General features: G+C 36.5%; 1 protein-coding gene across 1 annotated transcript in view; it reads left to right on the plus strand.

Moving 5' to 3' along the window:
- The first annotated feature begins 3,249 nt into the window (after nucleotides 1-3,249).
- IPO8 (importin 8) overlaps nucleotides 3,250-26,018 on the plus strand; it is a 66,889-nt gene continuing 44,120 nt past the window's right edge. Inside the window, exons 1-8 of the mRNA XM_052640168.1 lie at nucleotides 3,250-3,375; nucleotides 7,309-7,390; nucleotides 12,859-13,015; nucleotides 15,540-15,698; nucleotides 16,677-16,833; nucleotides 21,579-21,668; nucleotides 23,364-23,458; nucleotides 23,897-23,981. Coding sequence (XP_052496128.1) covers nucleotides 3,292-3,375; nucleotides 7,309-7,390; nucleotides 12,859-13,015; nucleotides 15,540-15,698; nucleotides 16,677-16,833; nucleotides 21,579-21,668; nucleotides 23,364-23,458; nucleotides 23,897-23,981 — 909 coding nt within the window. The 5' untranslated portion in view covers nucleotides 3,250-3,291. The remainder of the gene's footprint in view (nucleotides 3,376-7,308; nucleotides 7,391-12,858; nucleotides 13,016-15,539; nucleotides 15,699-16,676; nucleotides 16,834-21,578; nucleotides 21,669-23,363; nucleotides 23,459-23,896; nucleotides 23,982-26,018) is intronic.

Here is a 26,018-nt window from a genome sequence, read left to right on the forward strand (position 1 = left end):
TCCTGGGTGTTCATTGGAAGGACCCATGCTGAAGCTGAAACTCCACTACTTGGGCCACCTGATGTGAAGAACTGACTCATTTGTAAAGACCCTAAAGCTGGGAAAGATTGAAGGCAGGAGGAGAAGGGGACGACAGAGGATGAGATGATTGGATGCATCACCAACTCGATGGACATGAGTTTGAGCAAGTTCCGGGAGTTGGTGATAGTAAAGCCTGACGTGCTGTAGTCCATGGGGTCGCAAGGAGTTGGGCACTACTGAAGGACTAAACTGAATTGAACTGATATTTAAAAAATATATAAATATCAAATAGCATGTAACCTTTTGGGATTGGCTTTTTTTCACTTGGCATAATTCTGATCTAGGATTCATCGAGTATGTTGTTGCCTGTATTGTTCCTTTCTACTGCTCAGTAGAATTCCATGGTATAAATGTGCCAGATTGTTTAACCACTGTTTTCCAGAGAGGCTGTACCATTTTAAACTCCAGCCAACAATATATTAGGGATCCAGTTTCTCTGTATCCTCAGTAGCATTTAGTTGGGTTATACAAAGATACCGTATATATATGTATATATTTGTGTATATATATGTGTGTGTGTATATATATGCATGTATGTGTGTATATATGTGTGTGTGTGTATATATATATATATATATACACACACAGTACAGTGTTGGATACCAGTGAGAGGTTTTAAGATGAGAACTAAAACTGTCTCTTGCATATATCAAGTGCACATACCTTAGATAGTAACTAAGGGATTAGTGTTCATTTTTTGTTGGCAGTTTTAGTGGTAGAAATGAAGGCAGAAGCCTTGGAATAACTGATTGAAGCAAAGTAAGGAAGCAGAGAGGAGGAATGAATACCATTCTTTGGAAAAGGATGAACAACAGAGAGTATTACTGCAAAAAGACTATTTTTAACTGGGGGAAATATTTTTAGGCTGAGGTTGAATCAGCAGAAACAGGTTGAAAATAGAGGGAAAGTGTTTCACAAATTGTCAACCATAAGTGTAATAATACTCAATTCATTTTAATGAAAAATACAGAGATTTGTGGAGCAAGGTCCCAGGGGAATGGGAGATTAGGTTCAGACTGGAGGCAAGGAGGTGTAAAGCAGGGTAAAGTGAAAATGAAGTTGCTCAGTCATCTCTGACTCTGCGACCCCATGGACTGTACCCTGCCAGGCTCCTCCATCCATGGCATTTTCCAGGCAAGAATACTGGAGTGGGTTGCCATTTCCTTCTCCAGGGGACGTTCCCCACCCAGGGACTGAACCCGGGTCTCCTGCACTGCAGGCAGACTCTTAACTGTTTGAGCTATCAGGGAAGCCTGGTAAACAGGCTTAAAGCAGAGTAAACAGATTAATTTGTGTTTCAGTGATTTAACCTGGTGATTTTGTTCATCTTTGCAGGGCTCTGGGGAAAGAGAGGGAATTTGAGAAGAGTCTTGAGGGTTGGAACAGTTGCTGAAGTGATGCTGAGCAAAAGAAAGGAACAGGATTTTGGGGCCTAAGGAAAGAACACACATTTGTAACGGTATCAGTTTTCACATTGGGTCAAGGGTAGACTTGAGAAAGGATTGGAAAGTGATTGAGTTGGAAAATAGGTGTAAAGTAATTAAGGGAGACAGAGACGGAAGAGAAGGTCTTAAACTGAAAAGAAGATATTGGAGTTAAGATTCCAGAGGTCAAGGAGTTTTAGATTCATGAAGTCCAAGAAAGTAGGATAAGGAAATAGTGTGAAGATGAAAGGCACTATGTTTCATAAAACCTTGAGTTGGTAAGGAGTTCGTAGTTTGTATTTTATCTTGATATTGATGAGAAATCATCAAGGAAGGAACATGACAGTATTAATCTGTAAGAAACACTACTCTATGGAAATTCAGAGAATGGGCAAAACTGGAAGCAACCAGAGACATATTAGGCACTTTTGCACCTAGCTGAAGGACATGATCCCATTTACAGCCCCTGTAGAGGGGAGAGTGATCAGGCTGCTAAGTTTTCTACAACAAAATTTCTACCTTCTTGATTGAACCCAGTGAACTGAACCATTCTCTTTCAATTATCTGCTCTGGGAAAGATCACACCTCTTCACATGTATTTTGCCCACAATCATCTTTACAAGTGTAATTAAACTTTTTGAGAGTAACCTCAGGAACAACTAGTTCCTTAATATTTTTATGCCATTGAAATTTAGGGGCTGGATATGGCCACAGTGGGTGGAGACAGCATGCCGTTTCTTGCCTTTCACTACTTTTCTGAGAAGACTTGGAAATTTTTCAGAAAATTTAGGCATATAGTTTCTCTGATCTGGAACAGTTACTTTATATATTTTTGTTTATATTTGTCTTTTTATCACACTGTGAGTTCCTTCATAGTAACCTGCATTGAATTAATTTTGTTATAATGTGGTACCTAAGTATCTTGGTACTCTGGCTGAAAAATACATGTTTAAAAAACATTTAGGATATGAGTAACTGAATGAACGAATGATGGCTCCCACAGAGACAGCTTTGCACTAGTGGTAAAGAACCCGCCTGCCAATGTAGGAGACATAGGAGATGAGGGTTCAATCCCTGGGTAGGGAAGATTCCCTTGGAGGAGGGCGTGGCAACCCACGCCAGTATTCTTGCCTGGAGAATCCCAATGGACAGAGGAGCCTTGTGGGTACAGTCCATAGGGTCGCACAGAGTCGGACACGACTGAAGCGACTTAGCACGCACGCAGATGATCTCAGTTGTAATACCCAAAGAATTTTCAGACTAATAAAAAGTGCCATTCCATCCATATATGCTTAATTTGGAAGCAACTGTAAAGAGACACCGTGTGAGCTTGATTCTCCCAATGGGAAATGGCAGGAAGTTCTTTTCCGTAGGGCAGCACGACGACCGCCTGTTGGAGCTAGTGAGCCAGTTTCCCTGCTGGAAAGAAGCCGAGACCACTTTCCGTACAGCAGCATGGTGGCCGCTAGAGGGGGCGGCCATAGCAGCATGCCCGGGGGAAGAGGCCGCCGTAAAGGAGGCGCCGTTTCCTCTTCTTACTTCTCCCGCCTCCCACCGGCTGTCGTAAAAGGGTGAATGGAGAGCGAGTTGTGGGGGGTAGAAAGGGAGGACAAGGGGCGCGGAGTCAGAGTGGCGCAGCAAGTGGCTGCAGGTGGCGACGGTGGCGGGGGGTGAGGAGTGAGGTAGTTCAGGGGTCGCGGAGGAGGAGGCTGAGAGGATCCAAAGAAAAACTAAAGCGGCAGTCTGGCCTACTGGTCCGGGGGCCGCGGAGCCCCCACCTGGGGAGATGGACCTCAACCGGATCATCCAGGCGCTGAAGGGCACCATCGACCCGAAGCTGCGGATTGCGGCCGAGAATGAACTCAATCAGGTGAGGAGCGGGCCCTCCGCCGCCTCGCCGGGCTCTCCCTCTTCGGCGCCCCTGATCTCCACCCCCACCCGGGCCCCGACCCGGGACCCCGGACCGCGGACCTCAACGTGTGTCTCGGCCGGTTCCACCCCCGCCCCCGCCCCCGCGTCCGGTGGTCCCGTACTCCCCGGATCTTTTCTCAACGGCTCACGCACCTGTTGGCCACCTTTGCATCTTCTCCTGTCGTTTTTCTTCCCGGTGCAGTTTGTTCAGCTCGCCTGGTCCGCAGAAAGAAGCTTTAGCAAGCTTTGCTAGTGTTTTCGGGATGTGATTTCTTTTCCTTAAGTACGCCGAGTTGGTGGGAAAATTCACTTAAAATTCAAATCTGAGTTCTTTTTTTCTGCAGACCCAGACCTTTTTAGGTGTTGCTGTGAGAAACCCTGTCCATTCGCCTGCTTCTGTGGGGTTTGGCAGGACCGTTTACACTGAGTGGCAGAGTTTGTTGGAGCGCTGGGGAAATGTTGCCGGAAGAGTACTTTGGGAATAATAGGCAGTTTTTATGGTGGTGGTGCTTTGCGAAAGCCACGCCGAATAGTAAGAGTTTGTAGAGGTTTTTTAAAAAAAACGGTAAAATGTGTGAGACTTTCTTTTATCCCCTTTCCTTTATTCTTGCTAACTAGCTTTGACCTTGTTCCAGCGATATCACCGACGTTGGCAAATTTAATGATCCCAAACTCTAGGTTGTATTTTTCTGCTCACCTCTAAGAATGAATCATAAACTGATCACTACAAAGTCTGAATTAAGGTCTACCCCTAGGATAAAGTGACAGGTTTGAGGTTGCAGTAATCCTTAAAATGTAAAGGAATACACCTGAATTAGTGGTTCCCAAAGTGCTGCCCAGAATGAGCAACGTCAACATCATTTAGGAACTTGTTGGAAATGCACATTATGGGGCTTCACTCTAGACTTAAGGAATTAGAACCTCTGGGGATGGGGCCCAGTTGTGTTTTAATTAACTAGCTAGGTGATTCTGTGCTTCCTAAAGTGTGAGAATGACTGTCTTAAGTAAGTGTGTCCTAGGTTTTCCCTGGATGGAATTGACTTTGAAGTGCAGATATCTCTTGTGAATCTTTGAAAGGGATTGTTTTAATGGGAAATCTGGGTGGAGTTAAGTGTCAATCCAGGATGAGAGAGTGAAAATAACTGACTCTGGAGAGAAGGTTGAGTTCAACTGATGCCTAAAGGGAGTGTATTAGTGCTTCAAAGAGAAAAGGACTCTCTCTCAGAATAGGGGAAAGTTAAGGTCAGTACCTGTCCCAGGCTTTGCAGAGTAAAAGTACTGCGTGTTGCTTAGTTGGAAGAGTAGTAATCCAGGGGTTGGTTAGGAGGAACAAAGCAAGAGCTGAACTTGCATTCTGCTAGTATGAACAGGGGAGTTGGCCTGTTTATGACCCCCTTCTCTTCACAATGTGGCCAGATGTTATTTTGATAGTGTGGACAGGGATCATATCTTTTCTCTCTTGTTGTACTGCTCTGCCTCTGTTAGCCTATGCTAGTGTTGTTTCTGAGTCATCAGTATGTTAAGCGCAGCTGACTTTATAGAAGTGGAAAGGGAAGGTGGAAAACCTGCGGAACTGCAAGAGATATTTAGGACCCCATACCCTTTTCTTCATGGTGTGTGCATGCTTAGTTGGCTCAGTCCTGTCCAACTCTTTGCCACCCTATGGACTGTAACCCACCAGGCTCCTTTGTCCATGGGATTCTCCAGGCAAGAGTACTGGAGTGGGTTGCCATGCCCTCCTCCAGGGGATCTTCCCAGGGATCAAAACAGTGTCTTTTAGGTCTCCTGCATTGGCAGGTTGGTTCTTCACCACTAGTGCCGCCTGGGAAGCCCCTTTGTTCCTGATATTTCAATCCAAGTCCATACCAACCTAACTCTGCCCTGCCCCATATCCACCCAACTCATTACAGACCACAACTACCTCTGCAACTTCTAAAAGTAGATTATTGCTGTATCACTCATTTAGCATTTATGTTTAGTATAATATAATGCTTTGGATTGTAATATGCTCTAAGTATTCTTTTGAATTGTAAGTAGAAGACCAAAGTATAATGTCGCATAACCTTTTAATAAATATGGTTTTAATGTCGCATTTTGTATGCTTTGTTTACAACCACTGTAACATCCTTCTTTGTTGGATAAACCAGTGGGTAACCTACCACAGGGGATTAGGGTCCCTCAGTTATTTTAGTGACTGAACAACAAGAGTAAATTTTTGAATTATCTTGTAATTGTTGTTCCTTTCATCCTCTATAAACTGCAGAATCTTAAATTTTTGTATATGAAGTAAATTCTTTATCTATAATTGAAACCACTAAGTTGTATCTGACTCTTTGTGACCCCAAGGACTGCAGCATGCCAGGCTTCCTGTCCTTCACTGTCTCCCAGAGTTGCCCAAATTCATGTCCATTGAGTCGGTGATGCCATCTGACCATGTCATTCTCTGCCACCCTTTTCTCCTTTTACCTTCTTCAGTCTTTTCCAGTGAGTCTCTTGAGGCTCTTATCAGGTGGCCAAAGTATAGGAGCTTCAGCTTCAGTCCTTCCAATGAATATGAAAAGAGTCAATATTTTAAATATGCCAATTTTCTCCATTTTTTTGGTTAAACATTTCGCTCAATGAATGTTATTATAAATAATAGGAAAGGTGATAAATTAAAAAAAAGGAGTAGTGTGCATAAACCTAGTGGTGCACTGCAAGGGATGCCACCATAGATCCAGGTTCTAGGGAGGAAGTAAGCAGAACAGACTCCTTGTGACATCATCTGGCTTAGTCTCACTGAGAATTTATGAGTCTTTTCTGGGAATGTCAGCAGGCATGGCCAAGTGTAAGCTCTGGGAATGTGGCAGGCCTGTAATGTGGTCCAGGTACTAGACATCTGGAGGGAATATGGGCAGAAGGAATAGGCTGCTTGCTCTCTCTCTCTTTGTTTTTTTTTCATCTATAGTCCATGGCCAAACTCAGGAGTAGGTCAGAGTAAAACATGTCTATGGGGAGAAATGGCCCAGGCAGTAGGCACTTCATCAGTGCAGGCTCATTTGGGCACTGCTAAGTTTAAAAGATGCTCTGGCAGCAGAGGGCAGCTGGTGACAGAGCTCTCAACCCTGTCTGTTGAGGTACATACACTGTTGCAATCTGGACTGGCTTATGCAGAGCCATTGTTCATTTTCTCTGTTGGATCTTCTATTTTCTGTAGCCCATGTTTTCTTTTCATCAAAAGTACTAACATAATTGAAGCACAAATAAGCTGGAAAGAAACACTTGTATAAGTCACTCGCCTGGAAAACTGCATTAACAGAGGAGCCTGGCAGGCTACAGTCTATGGGGTTGCAAAGAGTCAGACATGTCTTAGCGACTGAGCACAATGTATGAGTATGAATCAAATAAAAATTTGAAGTTTTAAATTCATAAAATAGCTCCTAGAATTTATTAAGAGTAAAACAAATATTCCTTTTACAGAAGAGTGAGGGGAATAAAGGATTTCTGGAAGAAAACAAATAGCCAACCGACAGGAAAAAAATTCAAGCTAGAATAAGTGTAATTTAAAATATGAATAAGGATTAAAAATTTTGAAGGAATGATAATGCTAATCTCTATATTAGATAGATGGGCACACATATAATCTACTGTGGGAAGCATAAATTGCTATACCCTTTCTGGAGAACATTTTGACAATATATATCTAAAAAAACATGAAAGTGTTCTTACTCTTTTATTCATCGATTTATTCTAAGTAATTTTTTTTGTATTGTGGTAATCTTTATTTTGCTTTGGTGAGTTTCTTTTCCTTTAAAAGTTTTTCTTTTGTTTGGACAGGAATGTATTCATAGGTGCTGACAGTTATTCACTTGTATTGCCCTATTTTTAATAAAATATTTCTTTGTAATTTCAGTCTTACAAGATTATCAATTTTGCCCCCAGTCTACTTCGGATTATAGTGTCTGAGCATGTGGAATTCCCAGTGCGCCAGGCAGGTGAGTTGGTTTTTTCAGTCCTGTCTAAGATTATTTATGGGTAAAACTAGAGCTAGAGTTTTATTTCATTTCTAAATATCTGCTTTCTTTGAAAACATAGGAAACATACATGAGGTATTTCTCATGGCTTGAAAACTGACTGTCTTTTTCCCTGGAAATTTAGAGGTTCATATGGAGCTCTTAAATCTCTCATAGCTTTTTCTGTCCTCTTCTCCCTTCTAGCTATTAATACAGTTCCTTTTCTCTATAACTTTGGCATTTTTCCTCTTAGCTTATTCAGTTTTAATAGCTTTATCTCCCTAATTTTTAATGATTCCTGGTGGCCTTGCGTTTACACCCGTAGATTAACATCATGAATTAACATATGAATTTGGCTCCATTCCATGTGTCAGATCGTGGAGGGGGAAGGTTTGCACAGGTGTTCCTAACCGCATGATGGGAAGCAGAACTTTTGTTATAAATGTGAACCTTGCTTTTGGGTCTGTGGATCTTAGGGTAGTTCCTTGATTTTTTTTTATTGTTCTTCTTCCTTTTTTAAATGAACTGGTCATCAGAAACCAGAAGGTTAAAAATGGAGCATGAAGAGTCCTGGAAAGAAAATAATTTCAAGTGACGGGGATAAAATGACAGTAGCTAATTTATATGATTGAAGAGACTTTTTAAAAATTATGTGATATACACTCATAAATAAATTTGGCAATATAGAAAAATACACAGAAAAAAGTAAAAAAATTAACCTACATTCATTACTCAGAAATGACCCATCATTAACATTAGGTGTCCATTACTCTGTGCATGTGTTCAGATAGAAGGATAGATGAACAATTTTATAGAAATGGAATTATACGCTACATGCTGATAAAAGTAGTTTTACTTGAACGTAACAGAATAAAGTAGGGAATCATTAAATTTTGGAAAAATATGTATGATTTCCTAAACGATCCCTTTGTGGTTAAATTATCTTATGGAAAAGATAAGTTTCTTATGAAGGAACTATGGAAAAACATTCATGCTGGCATTATTTTTACTTTAATAAGGTTTATGAGACTTCAGTGTAAGTTTTTTGAAATCACAATTCTCAGTTTAATGTTTGTTTCATAAAATAGGGCTGTTTTGAAACCACATTTTGCTAAATGGAACTTACTTTAATAACCTAAGTGTTTATAGGGCCATTATGAATTTGCTATAAAGCTTTGCAATAGAAATAGTATTTTTAAGGATCTTAAAGCAGTTTATTGAATTAATAAGTCTTATTTATATGACATACAACTGTTTCAAAAAAACAAAATTTATATTATTAGATTGCTCTTGAACCTACCCCGAGAGATAGCTACTATCAACTTTGGTGCCTGGTTCTCTAATTCTTTTTCTGTAGATATGCTGATTTTAAAAAGTAATAAAAATCTGTTTGTACTACACATGCTATTTTGTAATTTCCTTTTTTTTTTCATTTAACCATATACCCTTGGGAGATCATTCCATATCAGTGCACATACATATACTTCATTCTTTGTACAATTATTTAGTATTTCTTTTTTTTTTAAAAGAGTATATTTCTGAGATTTCCATACTCCCATTCCTCTATATATTCTTTTTTAAAAAACATTTATTTTTGTTTGGAGGATAATTGCTTTACAATGTTGTGTTGGTTTCTGTTGTACAATAACATGAGTCAACTGTAAGTATACATATATTCTCTTGAACCTCCTTCCCACCCCTTTACCATCCGACCCTTCTACGGTGCACCCTTCTACAGAGCGCTGGGCTGAGCTTCCTGTGTTATACGGCAGCTTCCCACTAGCTATCTGCTTTATACATGGTAATGTATATATTTCAGTGCTACTCTCAGTTTGTCCCATCCTCTCTTTCTGTATTTCTTTGAATTATTGCCCCTTATTGCCCCTTTTTATTGTTTTTGTTAGAGGCAACACTAAAATGGACATCTTTGAACACATATCTCTGGACACTAGTGGAGATAGTTTCACAGGATGAAACAAATGGAAATGCTAGGTTAATGATATTAACAGTATTAACTTTTACAATTTTGAATCTTATCACCAAGTTGCATTTGCTTACTTTTTCTATCAATGGTGCATTAGAATGCTGGGTTTCCCATATCCTCACCAGTTCTATACAACTTTGAATCTTAATAACTTAGGTAATTAAGTTTTAATATAAAATGTAATTAGCATTTAAAAGCAGTTTTTATTTATAATTTATGTAGATTTTAAATCTGTTAGCCACAGGACAGAGTTTCTCTTGGTTGTTGATCATGTCCTAATTCATTAGGACAACTTTTTACTTTAGAGCATCCATTTTATTATACAGTCTGTGTATATACTGTGTAGAAGTCTACATTATAACTGTCCTAAATTTAAGTGCCATTTATAAATTTTCTCTTCTGTTTAACCTATTATTAGAATACAAAGGTACCCCAAGAATCATGGTGACCCTCAGACAATTTGTCATTTTAGCATGACATTTAAAACAGAATGTTGTGATCTTTGATTTTTAAAAATCAGCCTGTTTGTAAAAGTTATGCTATAATATTAAGTGGAAAGATATGGTTCTGTGAAATATTCAGTTTTTGTTTTTTTTTTGCTTGTGGGCAATTAATATTCTTGCTATTATCAATAAAGCTTGTTAGTGAGGGTCCTTATTACTTTACTGGTAAGAAATAGGAAATAAATGTAATATTTTGATATTGGCAAGCTAAACAAGATAAATTTGGATGTTTGCTCCACTGCTTCCCTTTTGATTGGTAAGCTTAGTAGCATTATCAAGGTGGTAACTTCAGTGTTTCAGATTACAGAATCTAGAAATTAATAGGAAGTTGCTTGATTAGTCCAGAAGCACTTCAAGATTCTCTTTTGTTAAAATTCATGTGTCTTATTTGTATGAAACTCTATGGCTCTTACTCAGAATCTATTTAATCTTGTTTTAGATATAATTTACACACTTCATTATCTTATTTCTTAGCCTTTAACAGATTAATAACAAGAGAGAGAAGGGGAGAAGGGCTCCCAGATTACTATGAAAAATAGGAAAACTTAGAAATATCGACTCAAAAAGCATAGCATTCCGCTTCACTAAGTTTGATTGCATCCTTTCCACTTTGATATTATAGAACCCAGTTGATCTCTGTGGTGGTGGTGGCTCTGGGTCCAGAACATAGAGCGTACGTGATGATTCATTGTGTTTCAAAAGGGGAGAAATGCGTGTATGGTTTAAAGTTAATTTCAAACTTAAGATGCTGAAGTTATTTTTGCAGAAAAACAAATTTTAATACTTAATTTCTTTTTTTTTTTAATAATTTCTTTATGAATGAATTAAGGTATTTGTTTTTACTTAGCTCTGGCATATGGTTAGATAGACATTTGAATTAAATGATTAAAGGGATATTTTTAGATTATTGGTAGAGTTTCAGTTATTTTTGGTATCTTCCCTTTATTATCTTTAGTAATCCATGATTATAAGCATAATTAATATTCTGTTTTCAAATTATTACATTAAGTTCAGTTTTATTTTAACTAACTGCATGTTTCTTGCAACCTATACAGTTTGTCAGTGTCTTTTATACAGTCCATTTCTTGTGGTGTCCCAGAATAAAAATATTTTTAGTTATAAAATTAATAGCATTTAATGAATAAATTATGAATAGGTCCATGATTTTACCATGTCTGTATCTTTGCTGTCTGAAAGTTGCTTTTTATTTTCAAGACTAGTTCTGTAGGGATTAAAATGGCATTGTGATTTTTCTTTTTGCAAAGATTAATCTCATGAAATCAGTCTGAACTGCTGACAGGTTGGACCATATTCTTAGATCATTTATTCATTTTTTCCAACAGTTTGTGTATTTTTATTGCCAATGATGGTTACATAATAAAATAAGTATACTGGGGTAAATGATGGTACTTAGTCCAGAGCCTGTGTGGTCTGACTTAAAAAAAGACAAAAACCCAAACTCTCACACATAGACACATTTCTCTCTCTCTCCTGCCTCCCTCCCTTCTCTTTTCTCTCCCTTCCCACCCCCTCACCTGCCCCCCGCTTTCTCCCTTTCCCTCTTTCTTTCAATGTCTCAAATAATTTTTGTTTTTATTCTAAAAAATGAAAGTCTTAGGTGAAATTGTGTTTTTCAGACCTTTGTTGAATCAAAACTAATGAAAGAGGAGCTTATAGGATATCAGGTTCATAATTTCACTGGATTTCTGTTGTATTACAGCCAATGTAGAAAATGTTTTGGTTTAGTCTTTGTGGTATAATGCTTTTATGAGCCAGTTTAGCTTATGTTAAAATTGAGATGAAGGGAGGAATGGGGAAGAAGGGAGAGGGGAAACTTAAGGGAAGACAGTTATAATGCTTTGCAGGTCATCTCTCTTTATTTTTATATTTTATGTATAGGTAAGAATATGACATTATAAAAACATATGTATTCCCAGTGCTCAGCTGGGTTAGCGAGAAAGCTTTGCATTCCCTGTCAGAACTCTGTAGCAGTATATTAGCTTCTTTCAGAAGTCTTTTGTTAAATGTTGCTGCTGCTGTTGCTTCAGTCGTGTCTGACTCTGTGTGACCCCATAGACGGCAGCCCACCAGGCTCCCCCGTCCCTGGGATTCTCCAGGCAAAAACACTGGAGTGGGTTGCCATGTCCTTCTCTAATGCATGAAAGTGAAAAGTGAAAGTGAAGACGCTCAGTCGTGTCCGACTCTTAGCGACCCCATGGACCACAGCCTACCAGGCTCCTCCATGCATGGGATTTTCCAGGCAAGAGTACTGGAGTGGGGTGCCATTGCCTTCTCCCTGTTAAATGTTGAAGGTAATTAAAAAAAATAGGAACCAAATCATTGATGATTGTACTTTGATAGAAATAAACAGAGAAGAGATTTCCCGAGATTTTCCAAAAATATTTGAAAGCTAATGTTCTTTTCTCTATTGTTATATTTGCAAGTGGCAAGTATTTCCGAAGGGTTAGATAATAATTACCAATACTATAAAAAGCATACAAATTTCAAAATGGTAGTGTGGGATAATAATACTCAGTGAAAGAAAGACAGAAAAGGCAATCTATGTGAAGGGCTGTAGAATTTCACCTGTTGTCAGTTCAGTATTGCACATTATGAACAGTATGACGCTCATGATCTGAAAATTTTTTAGTAGAGTTGCATTTAGACCATTTTGTATTTAGTATATAGGTACATACTTGAGTTCCTAGGTCATTTTTCTGTCATGTAAACTCTGGAGCTTTATTTAATGAGATGTTTTCTGCTTAGATTTACTTTACTAGCTAAAGAGAAACTTTAAATTTTTATTCATTTTCCCTTCTCTATTTGGCTATTTATAAGATTTTCCATTTTTGCTGGGTGTCATATTTAGCATTGAAGGGTTTAGCCTTTCGTGCTGTGCAAGGCTAAATGAAAGCCATCTTTTCACTACTGCTACATTAGCTTTTATTTTTCCTCTAATTTAGCTGCCATTTACTTGAAGAACATGGTGACACAGTACTGGCCGGACCGAGAACCTCCGCCCGGAGAAGCAATATTTCCATTCAATATTCATGAAAACGATCGCCAGCAAATACGTGATAATATTGTGGAAGGAATAATTCGGTCTCCAGATTTAGTGAGGTACATTATACTATATCTGTGTGCTTTGTGGGAAACACAGACTATGTGGATGGGGGAAATTAGTTTAATCATCAGCCTCAACTTTGTTTTTTAAAAGAGATACAAAGTAATGAAGATGGTCACTCCATACAGTTTTAATTATTTGTTTTTGCGTTTGTAATTCTTTGCTTTTGCGTTTGTAATTCTTTGCTTTTATATATATATATACAGAGAGAGAGAGTTATTTTTTTGGCTGCATCATGTGGCATGTGGGATCTTAGTTCCCCAACCAAGGATCAAACCCATGCCCCCTGCAGTGGGAAAGGAGGAATCTTAACCCCTGGACCACCAGAAAGTCCCTGCCTAAGAATATTTTGGAAAGGATTTAGTTGCTATCAGTAGCCACAAAAAAAGTTAAAGCAAACATGTAACTACAATTGTTGTGTAGATCCCTGTATGTAGATAACCTATATTCTCAGTTAAAGCCTTTGACTTTTCACTATTTGCTTTTCTTTTCCCTGATACAGGGAAATTGACTTCTGGGGGTTTTAACTTAGCACTTTTGTAATATTCTACCTATCTTTTTATTCATTTTTGTGAGCTGAGCATCTGTTCCTTTGAAGAAGATAGAATGGAGAAAGTATAAACTAGAAGTATCTCTGGTTTTTTAAATTTAGATTAGCTGCTGTAGAGTCCAGTCGACTTTCTACGGTGATGGAAATCTTCTGTATCCATACTGTCTGATCCTTAGTCATGTGGCATAGAAGCCAGTGGAGTACTTGAAATATGGCTAGTGTACCTGAGGAACTGAATTTTTAATTTAATTATATAACTGGTGGCTGCCCTTATTGGATAGCACAACTATAGAGTCAAAAAAATTATGCAGTCTTAAAACAGGAAAAACAAATTCTTTTCAACATAAGAGAGTGATTAGGTTTCTTTAGAAAAGGCAGGAGGGAAACAGATGAATCCGAGGTAGGGAAATGAAATTAACTTCAAGAGATTAGATATAACTTTATCCCTGAGTGTGACAAGCATTGAACTCCTCCTTGTGCAGTTGTTTCATTAAGAGGAGAAAGGAGTTGTACTGATGAAAGAAAATAGTCTTTATTCTTGTTAGTTGCCCACATGCCCGTCTGGCACTGGCTTCCCTGTGGTACCATCATGTGTCCATTTCTTGGCAAAATCTTTACATTTTAAATCTCTCTGAATCTTGCAAGCAATGCTTCTACACAGTAATGTATGAAAGGGTGGCTGTTCATAGACATCCTTTGCTTGGCTTGGAATGGGAAAGGATTAAGACAGTCAACCTGAAGATGACATTAAAAAAATGAAACTTTTCATTTTTATTGAATACAGATACGATCTGTTGGTTGTTTAGGAACAGCTGCTGGTGGCATAGGAGGTTATCTTTATCTTTATTATGAGACAGTTCTTTGTGGCTTTACTTCTTTTATGTCCTGAAGGCTTAACTGTAACCACTCTTAAATAAATATTCTCAAAGTTTATTTAAAAGTACTGCAAAGGATATTTTGCAGATAGATTTGGAGACACAAGGAAAAGGCATTATTTTGTTTGTTTCATTTCAGTGAATTCAGGTTATTGGCTGTTGAACTGAATACGTATCTTTTTCTTGGCATAGTGGAATCCTAATTTAGCTTGATTCACTTTCTGACCATTTGCAAGTGACCATGTAAGGACACACTGAGAGTTTGTAGGAGAGAAATTTTTTTCCCTCACTTTCTTTTCAGTTGTGACTGGGATCCAGTTGAGGAAATGATTACTGACCTAAGTGTTATGAGATCACATCTTTTATCACTTAACTTTGTGGTTTTATTGAAGATATTTCTTTTTTTTTTTTTCTGTTTAATGTCTTGCCTGTTGATTTTTTCCTATGTTTCTTTGGAAATAGCGCTTAACATTCCCCTTCAGGAATTTCCAGCTAGTACTTGGTACTTTGTATAAAATTTAGGATCTAAGGAAGCTTTGATAGGTGCAAAATACTGCATGGCTGGAATTGCTGATGACTGATTCCAGACTTTGGCTCACGGAGATGCTTCCCACTGTTATGTAGGCTTCCATTTTACTTACTGTGACCATTTTTAGGTTAAGTTTGTCTAGTTGAAATAATAAAATACTTTTTATTTTGTTTCCCTGTAGGATATGATAACCAAAATACAAAATATGACAAGGTGGGAAATTTTATAAGAGCTGGGGTTGATTCATTGTCTTTTGTTTTCTGGAGACTTTTTTATGAATTTATTAATTTTTTATTTTTTTTACAAAGCTTATCTTTAGGATAAGACCATTTGAAAGATTTGATACATTTTAGGCAATCACTCATTCTGTTTATTTTCGTTAAGTTTGAGTTACTGAGGAGGTGTTTTTTTTAATAGGACCACTCTTTTTCTTATCACCCTAGATAAATAACTATATAATGTAGATAAATAGGAATCAAAGTGCTTTTGTGTACAGTACTAGAGGTCTTTGAAGCCTGATATTTATAACTACTTAGATTGTGGACTTTTTTCCCCCCACCTTATAGAGTCCAGTTAACAATGTGTCTCCGTGCCATCATTAAATACGATTTCCCTGGTCACTGGCCAGCGGTAGTCGACAAGATAGACTATTACTTGCAATCACAGAGCAGTGGAAGCTGGCTTGGCAGTTTGTTATGTCTGTATCAACTGGTGAAGACATATGAGTAAGTTGATTTCTATTGGCTGAAGATACCAGCCTTGTGTTACTTAGAAAGAATTACATTGCATAGAGGGGTCTGCTGTGGGTGTTGTGCAGAATCAGGTTAGTTTGGGAAATGTTGGATTAAACACAAATGTGGTAATTTACTACAGTTTTTCAAAGACTCTTTAATCTGCTAATGTGTTAATCTTTCAGGCAGTGCTTCTCAAACTTATTTGTTAGTTTCAGAGGACCATTTATTTAACAGCTTTTCTTGGAAATTTTGATGGAGAGGTACCTTAACATTTGTCTTCAAGTGAGCCCATTATTAAGTAGACCAAACATTTACCTTTTTGGATGCAAGGTAGAAAATGTTCACATTTCTTTGCTGAGTTTCATTTCTATAAGAATTGCTTGGGAAGTGTGGGAGTAGTGTCACGTTCAATAGCATTGCTTTCTAGTTTCGAACTGCTGCTCCTGCACACAGAGTTTGGTAGTCCTCCTTTTAAAGTGATTTTTAGAGGATATTTTAGACTTATACCTATTAAAGTGATCTAAGAGCACATACATTCATAAACTATTTTAACTTCTCAATATACGGTAGAGACAACTGTTTTTTCCACCATTATTTGTTATACAATAGGAATATCTATTTAAGCTGGCATATCAGCCTGTATTTTGTGGCAAGAATTGTGGTATGATGAAAATTAATCTAAGTACTAGAAAAATTGATTTAGAAAAGTTGCAAAGCTGTTTTTGATTATTTTGAATTAGTCCAACTCTTTCTCAAAAGATTTTAGGTATTCTGCCTGAAACAGGGATGTGCTCTTTTAAAGTCTGTCTCAGGTTTATTCTAACAATCCAAAGTGAAATGTAATACAGTGTTTGGAAAGTTATTGTTTTAGTTTTATATAGTTTAGAAATACTGTTTTTCATTCATTGCTTATAGCTCTTTTGTGGGGGGAGAAATTATTGTTCTCTTGTTTTGTCTTTGCTCATGTAGATATAAGAAAGCAGAGGAAAGAGAACCTCTTATAGCAGCAATGCAAATATTTCTGCCTCGTATTCAGCAACAAATCATGCAGCTCCTTCCTGATTCCTCACATTATTCTGTATTAATACAGAAACAGATTCTGAAAATCTTTTATGCACTTGTGCAGGTAAGTTTCTATAGCAGAAGACAAATTTGATGCCATGTATTTCTGCCTGGCACATCGAAAGTGCTCAGTAAGTGTCAGTTATTGTTTATTGGTGAAAATTACATAGTATATATTCTCACATGTATTTCTTAAAAAAAAAAAATCCTTATGAGAGAACAGACTTAGAGAGATCAACTTAATTGTCCAAGGTTATCTGAGTGGCAGAGCTGAGATTCAGTGGCCATATGTCTTTCACCCCAGTGTCTGAAGTCTGAGTATGGAAGAAACAAGGCAGTTAACTGTCCTAAAACCTGATGATTTGACTAATCTGTCCATAGCATTCTGCCTGTAGATTAGTTATAATTATAGAAGAAGAGAAAGGAAAAGAAGAGTTCTTTTTTTATTGAGAAATCATATTGATGGTAGTTTGTTTGCATTTGACCCAATTTAAAGCTAACAAATGGGATTGAGTGACTCATTTACCTTCATTTAAAAATTTCCTTTTTCTTAATTGAAAGCTATAATGAACATTAATATGGAATGTTTTAAATATAAAAATATTTAAAATTTAATCCTTGAAAGGCTTGGGTAAGATATTTAGATCTGGGTGGAGAAAGAATAATTGCTATCAGTTTAAACTATTTGAGTGATGAGTGGATTAAAGCTTTATTTCATGCTTTTTTTTTAACTTAGTCATGGGAAGGGGGTAGTTTCATCAAGCTAGAGAGTCGGGATAGTTTGGTTTTGTTCTTGGCTTCTATCTGACTGAAGTACTTTTATATTGTTCTAAAATATTTCACTTTAATAAGGATTTATATTTTTAGCCTCACCTTTTAAACTTTTAATAGAGACAGTCCAGGGAGGATGTTCGTGTTTTTTTCAACTTTGCCTTTTTGAGGGGAGTGGGAAGGGGAAAGGAGGCACCTCTGAGAAAAGAGAAGAAACTAGAATACTAAGAAAACATATCCCTTCACCTTTTTTTACTTTTTTAAAAAGTAATAAACTAGGAAGATGTATGATGCTTTTGGTTTTGTTTTTCTGTTCAGAAATCTTTCTCAGGAGCATCACTTTGGGGCAAATATTTTTTATTCAGTGAGATGTCTTACCATTAGACATAGTAATATCCCATTTATTCAAAGCCAGACTTCCCTTTCCCACTGGGAGAAGCATAGCCAGGAACTGTAAGTAAGACAGAGGATGATGAAATAGTTTTTTTAAAGTCTCTACTTCTACTTGGTTTGCTAAGAGAGAAAAATCTAATTTTTTTTTTCTTAACATGTATGTGCTAAAAACCTAAAAAATCTGGGAAAAAACCCCTCATCATTTTAAACCATTTCAGTAATTATTGTGTGCTGATATAGTAATATTCTTCAGTGAGGAATCCTGGAAGCAAAAATTTAGAAGGCTTTAAGTGGCATAGTTCCATTGTTTATGTAAGTAAAGAATGATTGTCTATAAAGGAAAAGGCAGAAAAATTTTTGTTATAAAAAGTATGATATAATGAAATTGATTTTGTGTAAGCATTTATTAAATATTTATTGTGTACAGGGCTCTTGAATATTTCATACATATTTCAGAACTCATTTGTCCAGAAGTGAACTCATTATTATCTTCCCCCTAACCCTGAGCCTGCTCTTCCTCTTTGCTCCATCTTAAAACCAACTGACTGCCCACTGCATTTAGAATAAAGTGTTAATTTCTTCACCTGGCCTATAAAACCTTTCATCTCTCACCTCATCTTATGCTATATTTAGCTTTAGCTTTGTTCTTTACACTCCAGCCATATGGAAATTCTTTTAGCTTCATGAGCAGGTCATGTCCTCTTGTCACTGCTGAGCCTCTAAAGGCACTGTGCAGCCTGGAGCACCCTCCTTCTCCTTTCTGCCCTGGTCCATTTGTGCTCATTCTCTGTGTCTCGGCTTGCATATCACTTCTTCCAGAGAAGTTGTCTCTTCTATTAGCAGGCTGCGTTAACATGGTCCTCATGGGTGTTCTTGTCAATATTGTAATGCTTTTATCTGTTCTGTTTATCACACCATATTGTAATTTCTTATTTAAATGTTTCTCCCCCCTCAATTAGAATGAAGCTTTACTTATTATATCCTTAGCATGTAGCAGGTTTTGGAATGCATGGATGCAGAGGTGCTAAGCCTCATCTGTAGCTCAAGGTGTAGTAGGGAGGGGAGTTGTACACTGTAATACAGTGTAGTGGACTGTGATATCATACCACAGTGTAGACAAAATTAATTGAAAAAAGTGTTTCTTGAAGGAAAGATTTTCATTAAAGTCATTAAAATGAGTTTGCATCACAAAAAGATAATTATGGGAGGAGAAATTAAGGAAACATCCCTATTTACAACTGCATCAGAAATAATAAAATGCCTTGGAATAAACTTATCCAAGGATGTAAAAGACCTATATTCTGAAAGCTATAAACATTGATGAAGGAGTTTGAAAACAGTACAAAGAAATGGAAAGATATTTTGTGTTCTTGGATTGGAATAAGTAATACTGTTAAAATGTCCATACTATCCAAAGCAGTCTATAGATTTACTGAAATCTCTATCAAAATATTGATGACATTTTTCACAGAAGTAGAACAGATAATTTACCAAAAACCCTAAATTGCCAAAGCAACCTTGAGAAAAAAGAACAAACTTGGAGATATCACACTCCCTGACTTCAGACTACACTGCGAATACACAGTAATCAAAACAGTATCATACTGGCACAAAAACAAGCTTACAGATCAGTGGAACAGAGCAGAGAACTCAGAAGTAAACCCATGCACATATAGTCAGTTAATCCACAACAAAGGAAGCAAGAATATACAGTGGAGAAAAGACAGTCCCTTCAGTAAGTGGTGCTGGGAAAACTGGACAGTCATATGTAAATGAATGAGGACATTTCCTCATATCATATACAAAAATGAAATCAAAACAGATTAAAAACCTAAATGTGAGACCTGGAAACCATAAAACTAAAAGAGAAAACAGGTAGCACATTTTGACATGAATCATAGCAATATTTTTTTGGATTTGTTTCCTAAGACAAGGAAATGAAAACAAATGGGACCTAATTAAGCTTAAAAGCTTTTGCACAGCAGAGGAAACCATTGACAAAACAAAAAGACAGCCTGCTAAATGGGAGAAGATATTTGCAAATGATATTAGCAATAAGGGGTTAATATCCAAAATATATTAACAGCTCATATAGCTCAATAACAATAACAACAAAAACCCAATTAAAAAATGGGCAGAAGACTTGAATAGACATTTATCCAAACAAGAAATATAGTCAACAAGCACTTGAAAAGATGCTCAACATTGCTTATCACCAGAGAAATGTAAATCAAAGCCATAATGAGATACCACCTCATTTCAGAATACCTATCATGAAAAAATCTTCAAATAACAAATGTTGACAAGGATGTGGAGAAAGGGGAATCTTCATACACTATTAGTGGGAATGTAAATTGGTACAGCCATTATGAAAAACTATATGGCATTTCCTCAAAGAACAAAAAATAGGACTACCATATGGTCAGCAATTCTACTGCTAGGTATATATCTGGAAAAAATGAAAACACTAATTCAAAAGATATATACACCCCAGTGTTCGTAACAGTATTATTCACAACAGCCGTATTATGGAAGCAACTTAAGTGTCCATCAATAGACTAATGAATGAAGATATTGTATGTTTATGTACATGCATATACATACAATGGAATATTACTCAGCCATAAAAAGAATGAAATTCTGCCATTTGCAGCAATGTGGATGGACCTAGAGTGTTTTACACTTAGCAAAATGTCAGGCAAAGAAACACAAATACTGTTATCACTTATATGTGGAATCTAAAAAATAAACAAGTGTTTGTAACAAAACAGAAACAGATACATAGATACAGAGAATAAACTAGTGATTAACAGGAGAGGGAAGTGGGGAGGGTCAAGATGCATATGGGATTAAGAGATATTAACTACTGTGTATAAAATAAATGAGTAACAATGATGTATTGTACAGTGAAATACAGCCATTATTTTGTAATAACTTTAAATGGAATATAAATCTATAAAAATAGTGAAGTCACTTGTATATCTGAAAATAATGTAATATTTTAAATGAACTACATTTCAAAAATAAAAAGATAATTATATGAGGTAATGGAAGTATTGACTAACATTGTTGTAAAAGTATTTTAACAATATATATGTGTATCAAATGATCATGTTGTGTACTTTAAACTTACATACCGTTATATATCGATTCTATCTCAATAAAGCTGGAAAGATAAAGTTTGACACCCAAAGTGGTAAATGGTAAAAAATCACTTATCTAGAGTCTCATACTGAATAAATGACCTCTTTCTGTATTATTTTTATTATTTTTTACTTAAAAATGTACCAGGGACTTCGTTGGAGGTCCAGTGGTTAACACTTCGTGCTCCCAATGCAGGGGGCATGGGTTTGATCCCTAGTTGGGGAACTAAAATCCCGGATGATGCACAGCATGGCTGAAAAAAAGGAGGAGCTCAGAGAAATAATTTATAGCATGTATATTTTCTAGATTTAAAAAATTTAACTTACACACATATGCTTATAGAGCTGTTTTAAGTTAAATTTTAGGTTGAATCATCTGAAATTACTATTTTCATGGTCAAGTGTTAGACGTTCCATGTATTTCAGCCTTTCTATATAGATGAGTTGCAGATTTTTTAGAGGGGAGGAATTATTGTCTGATATTGTTGTCCTTTGTTTTCAGTATGCATTGCCTCTTCAACTGGTGAATAACCAAACCATGACAGCATGGATGGAGATCTTCCGAACTATTATTGACAGGACTGTTCCTCCTGTAAGAAAGGGCTTCTGTTTCTAAGAAGAATTGGGAAAAGTTGGATTTGGGTTATTTGTGGTAGACTGATTATTATCCCAGACTGCTATTTGGGGGAAAAAAAATTACTGTAATAAAAATAATTTATGATACATACTCAGCTGCAGAAAATTCAGATAAACAAAATTAATAAAATCACTGTTTAATCCTACTAAAAATAGATAGCCATTTTTAAAACTTGATAATCATTCTCTTTTTTTCTCTGCATTCATATACAACATATTTTTTCCTACAGAAAATACTATAAAATCTTTAAGGAAGAAGTGATTAAAAAGGCTCTACTGACAAAATCCTATTAAAAAGTGATTAAAAAGGGTATACAGAAAAAGAAGCATTAACGAAATCTGTCAGGAAGAACAGTTATATTTTATGATGTGTGTAAAAACGGTATATATATATATATGTAGACAGTTGTGTGCATGCGTGTGTGCTCACTCATGTCTGCCTCTCGTGACCCATGGACTGTAGTCCACCAGGCTTCTCTGTCCATGGCATTTCCCAGGCAAGAATACTGGAGTGGGTACTGTTTTGATATTAATTTTCACTTAAAATTTCTTAGAAATATTTTGGACGATTTTGAATTTTTTTGTATGGTACATTTTTGCTTAATGCTTCATTTGCTAGATATTTAGCTTGTTATAGGTTTAACTATAAGGATGTAGTTAGATTTCTATGCACATATATGATTATTTTGTCTGGGTAACCTCCTTGCTGTGTTTAGGCTTTGACAGATATTTAGCTAATTAGTAAATTAATTAACTGAAGTAGAGTTGATTCACAATCTTATATTAGTTTCAGGTGTTTGGCATAGTGATTCAGTATTTTTATAGATTATAGTTTATTAAAAGTTAGTAGAAAGTAATGGCTATAATTTTCTATTTTGACAGATCTTGAAAACAGCTTTCTAGAAACAGTGTATTGGCTTATACTTTAATAAACAGTGACTGATACTGTTTTGTTAAATTCTAAGTTTGCCAGTTTGATAGGTGAAAGATGGTGTCTCATTTTTATCTGCAATAAATGTGATACTGTATTTCATCTATCAGATTAACTCAGATAACTAATCAGATTAACTAACTTAAAATATATTAAAATTTAAAAATTATGTATATAATTATATTAAATATATTATAATACATATTAAAATAAAAATATATTAAAAATATAAAATTATAAAAATTATAAAATATTTTAAAATTTGAGTTTATCTCCAAATGTCTCAATATTCCTTCCTTTGTCTATATCTTGGGACAAATTATGTTGAGGTTTAGTTTATACTCATTAATGCACAGAAATTAATGAACAGTTCAGTGAATTTTGACAGACTGACACTTGTGTTACTGTCTCCCAGATCAAGATATAGAACTTTTTGGTATCCCAGAGAGTTTCCTTGAGGGATGTGATGTTTTGTATTTTGTTTTCTACTTATTTGGGCCTTTTAAAGATAGGAGATAAATGTGAACAATAGCACTAGTTAGTTGAAGTTTTGTTTGTTTAATTCCTACCTAGCAATCTGTAAAGTAAGAACTTGCATTTGTATGGCAATCTTAATTCATATTTAATATTGCTTAATTTATATCAACATTTATTCTGCCTTTGTTAGTCACATAAACCTTTTCATTGTAGGAGTTTTATCTGGGTGTTTTGTCCTCCTAGGAGACTCTGCAGATTGATGAGGATGATAGACCAGAACTAGTCTGGTGGAAATGTAAGAAGTGGGCACTACACATTGTAGCTCGACTCTTTGAACGGTAATTCTGGTTATTAGATTTACCATCTGTGGTTAGCATCTCAGTATTGGATATAATAAAATTGAATAGGTCCCCTCGATGCTGTATGGTATTTGATTATTTTTCTTTAGAGGGCAAAAAGTTACCCTGTGCTTGTTTTAAAGCAGGCTTCACTGTGATCATAGGCTTTGAGATCGTAATGAGGTGAACGGTCTTCGCTGGGTCTTTCTAGTCTCTGTAAAAAAGGATGGAGAGATGATATTTCTGTCTGAAATTTTAAGTATGGCCTGGAGTCTTAAGTGCTGCTTGTCATAATTTGATTTCAGGGCTTTTAAATAAAAGGGAAAGTGTTAGTTTTCTGCCCCAATAGAATGTATCTATCAAAAAGTATTTAAACTAATGAGCATGTTTTGTTTACAAAATTCTGAATATTTAAACATTTTCTGTTTGTGTTTCAAGATATGGAAGCCCAGGAAATGTCACAAAAGAATACTTTGAATTTTCTGAATTCTTTTTGAAAACTTACGCAGTGGGAATTCAACAGGTAATAAACTTAACATTTTTAAAATAAAAGGATGATTACTACTGAAAGTAGTTAAAGTCACTTCTATCATTTAAAAGTAGATTATAAAATATTAATTAATACATTACCTATTTTTAAGGATGAAATGGCAGCTCTGGGAATCTAATGCAATACTGTCAGTTTTAGAAGCAAATGTACTAGGGTAGCTACTGCCAGAATTCCCCTCCCAAACAAACAAACAAAAAAAAGAATACCCCTCCTTGATGCTGGGCTCAGCCCTTTCAAGTATGTTGATTGATAACTTGTACAGCAGTCACCAGTATTAGATCATGTTCTTCAGTTAACTTTCTGACCTCATATCAGTTTCTTACCCTCTATTTCTTGAAGCCTACACATCTTTGTTTTAAGTTTTTATATCGGAAGATTTAGGTAATAGGAATTGATCTATTTCAAGAGGAGTTGAACTCAGAAGTAGACTTTCAGCTGAGAGCTTACACATTTTTGTGGAAGTTTGGGAACTTTTCTATACAGTGAAAATTAGGAACTCTTAAGAAATACTCCAAGGATGTTAATGTTTACAAACTACAAAGGATAGATGGACATGAAGACTGGATTATCTGTATTGCCATTTGAATTATGAAATTTTTGTTTCTGTTTCAACACATGAAATTTAATAATGATTGAGCATTGGCTATATCAGGGCTGTATTAAGGAAACAAAGATTAATCAGACATAGTAAAAGGCTTTAATGATAAAGAAAGTGTTTCTAGATTTTTATCAATCTCTGCATATTAGTCTTCTTTATTGTCAGTGATAGTTAAATACTTAAAACCTGACATCTTAGATGGAGTAATTCCTTTTATGGATTATCATTTCTAAAAATTACCTTGAAGTGTTTCAGGAAAGCTATGGCTATAATTTTCTCACAAATTATTTTATTGGCCCATTAAGTTCAGTTCAGTACCTCAGTTGTGTCCAACTCTTTGTGACCCCACAGTCTGGAGCATGCCAGGCCTCCCTGTCTATCACTAACTCCTGGAGCTTGTTCAAACTCCATGTCCATTGAGTCAGTGATGCCATCCAACCATCTCATCCTCTATCATCCCCTTCTCCTCTCACCTTCAATCTTTCCCAGCATCAGGGTCTTTTCCATTGACTCAGTTCTTTGCATCAGGTGGCCAAAGTACTGGAGTTTCAGCTTCAGCATCAGTCCTTCCAATGAATATCCAGGACTGATTTCCTCTAGGATTGACTGGTTGGATCTCCTTGCTGTCCAAGGGACTCTCTAGAGTCTTCTCTGACAACACAGTTTAAAAGCATCAGTTCTTCAGTACTCAGCTTTCTTTACAGTCCAACTCTCACATCCTTACATGACTACTGGAAAAACCATAGCTTTGACTAGATGGGATCTTTGTTGACAAAGCAATGTCTCTGCTTTTCAATATGCTGTCTAGGTTTGTCATAGCTTTTCTTCCAAGGAGTGTGCGTGCATGCTAAGTTGCTTCAGTCATGTCTGACTCTTTGTGACCCTATGGGCCATAATCCACCAGGCTCCTCTGTCCAAGGGATTCTCCAGGCAAGAAAACTGGAGTGAGTTGCCATGCCCTGCTCCAGGTGATCTTCCTAATACAGAGATTGAACCCGCATCTTTTATGTCTCCTGCATTGGCAAGCGGGTCCTTTACCACTTGAGCCACCTGGGAAGTCCTTCCAAGGAGGAAGTGTCTTTTAATTTCATGTCTGCAGTCACCATCTGCAGTGATTTTGGAGCCCAAGAAAATATAGTCTGTCACTGTTTTCATTGTTTCCTCATCTGTTTCATGAAGTGATGGGACTGGATATCATGACGTCAGTTTTTTGAATCCTTGAGTTTTAAGCCGGATTTTTCACTCTCCTCCTTCACCCTCCTCAAGAGGCTCTTTAGTTAGTTCCTCTTCGCTTTCTGCCTTAAGGCCCATTAGACAGTTTGTATTTCAAATCCTAAAAGATGATGCTGTTAAAGTGCTGCACTCAGTATATCAGCAAATTTGGAAAACACAGCAGTGGCCGCAGGACAGGA

This window comes from Budorcas taxicolor, chromosome 5 (genome assembly GCF_023091745.1).
Source record: "Budorcas taxicolor isolate Tak-1 chromosome 5, Takin1.1, whole genome shotgun sequence".
Lineage (NCBI taxonomy): Eukaryota > Metazoa > Chordata > Mammalia > Artiodactyla > Bovidae > Budorcas > Budorcas taxicolor.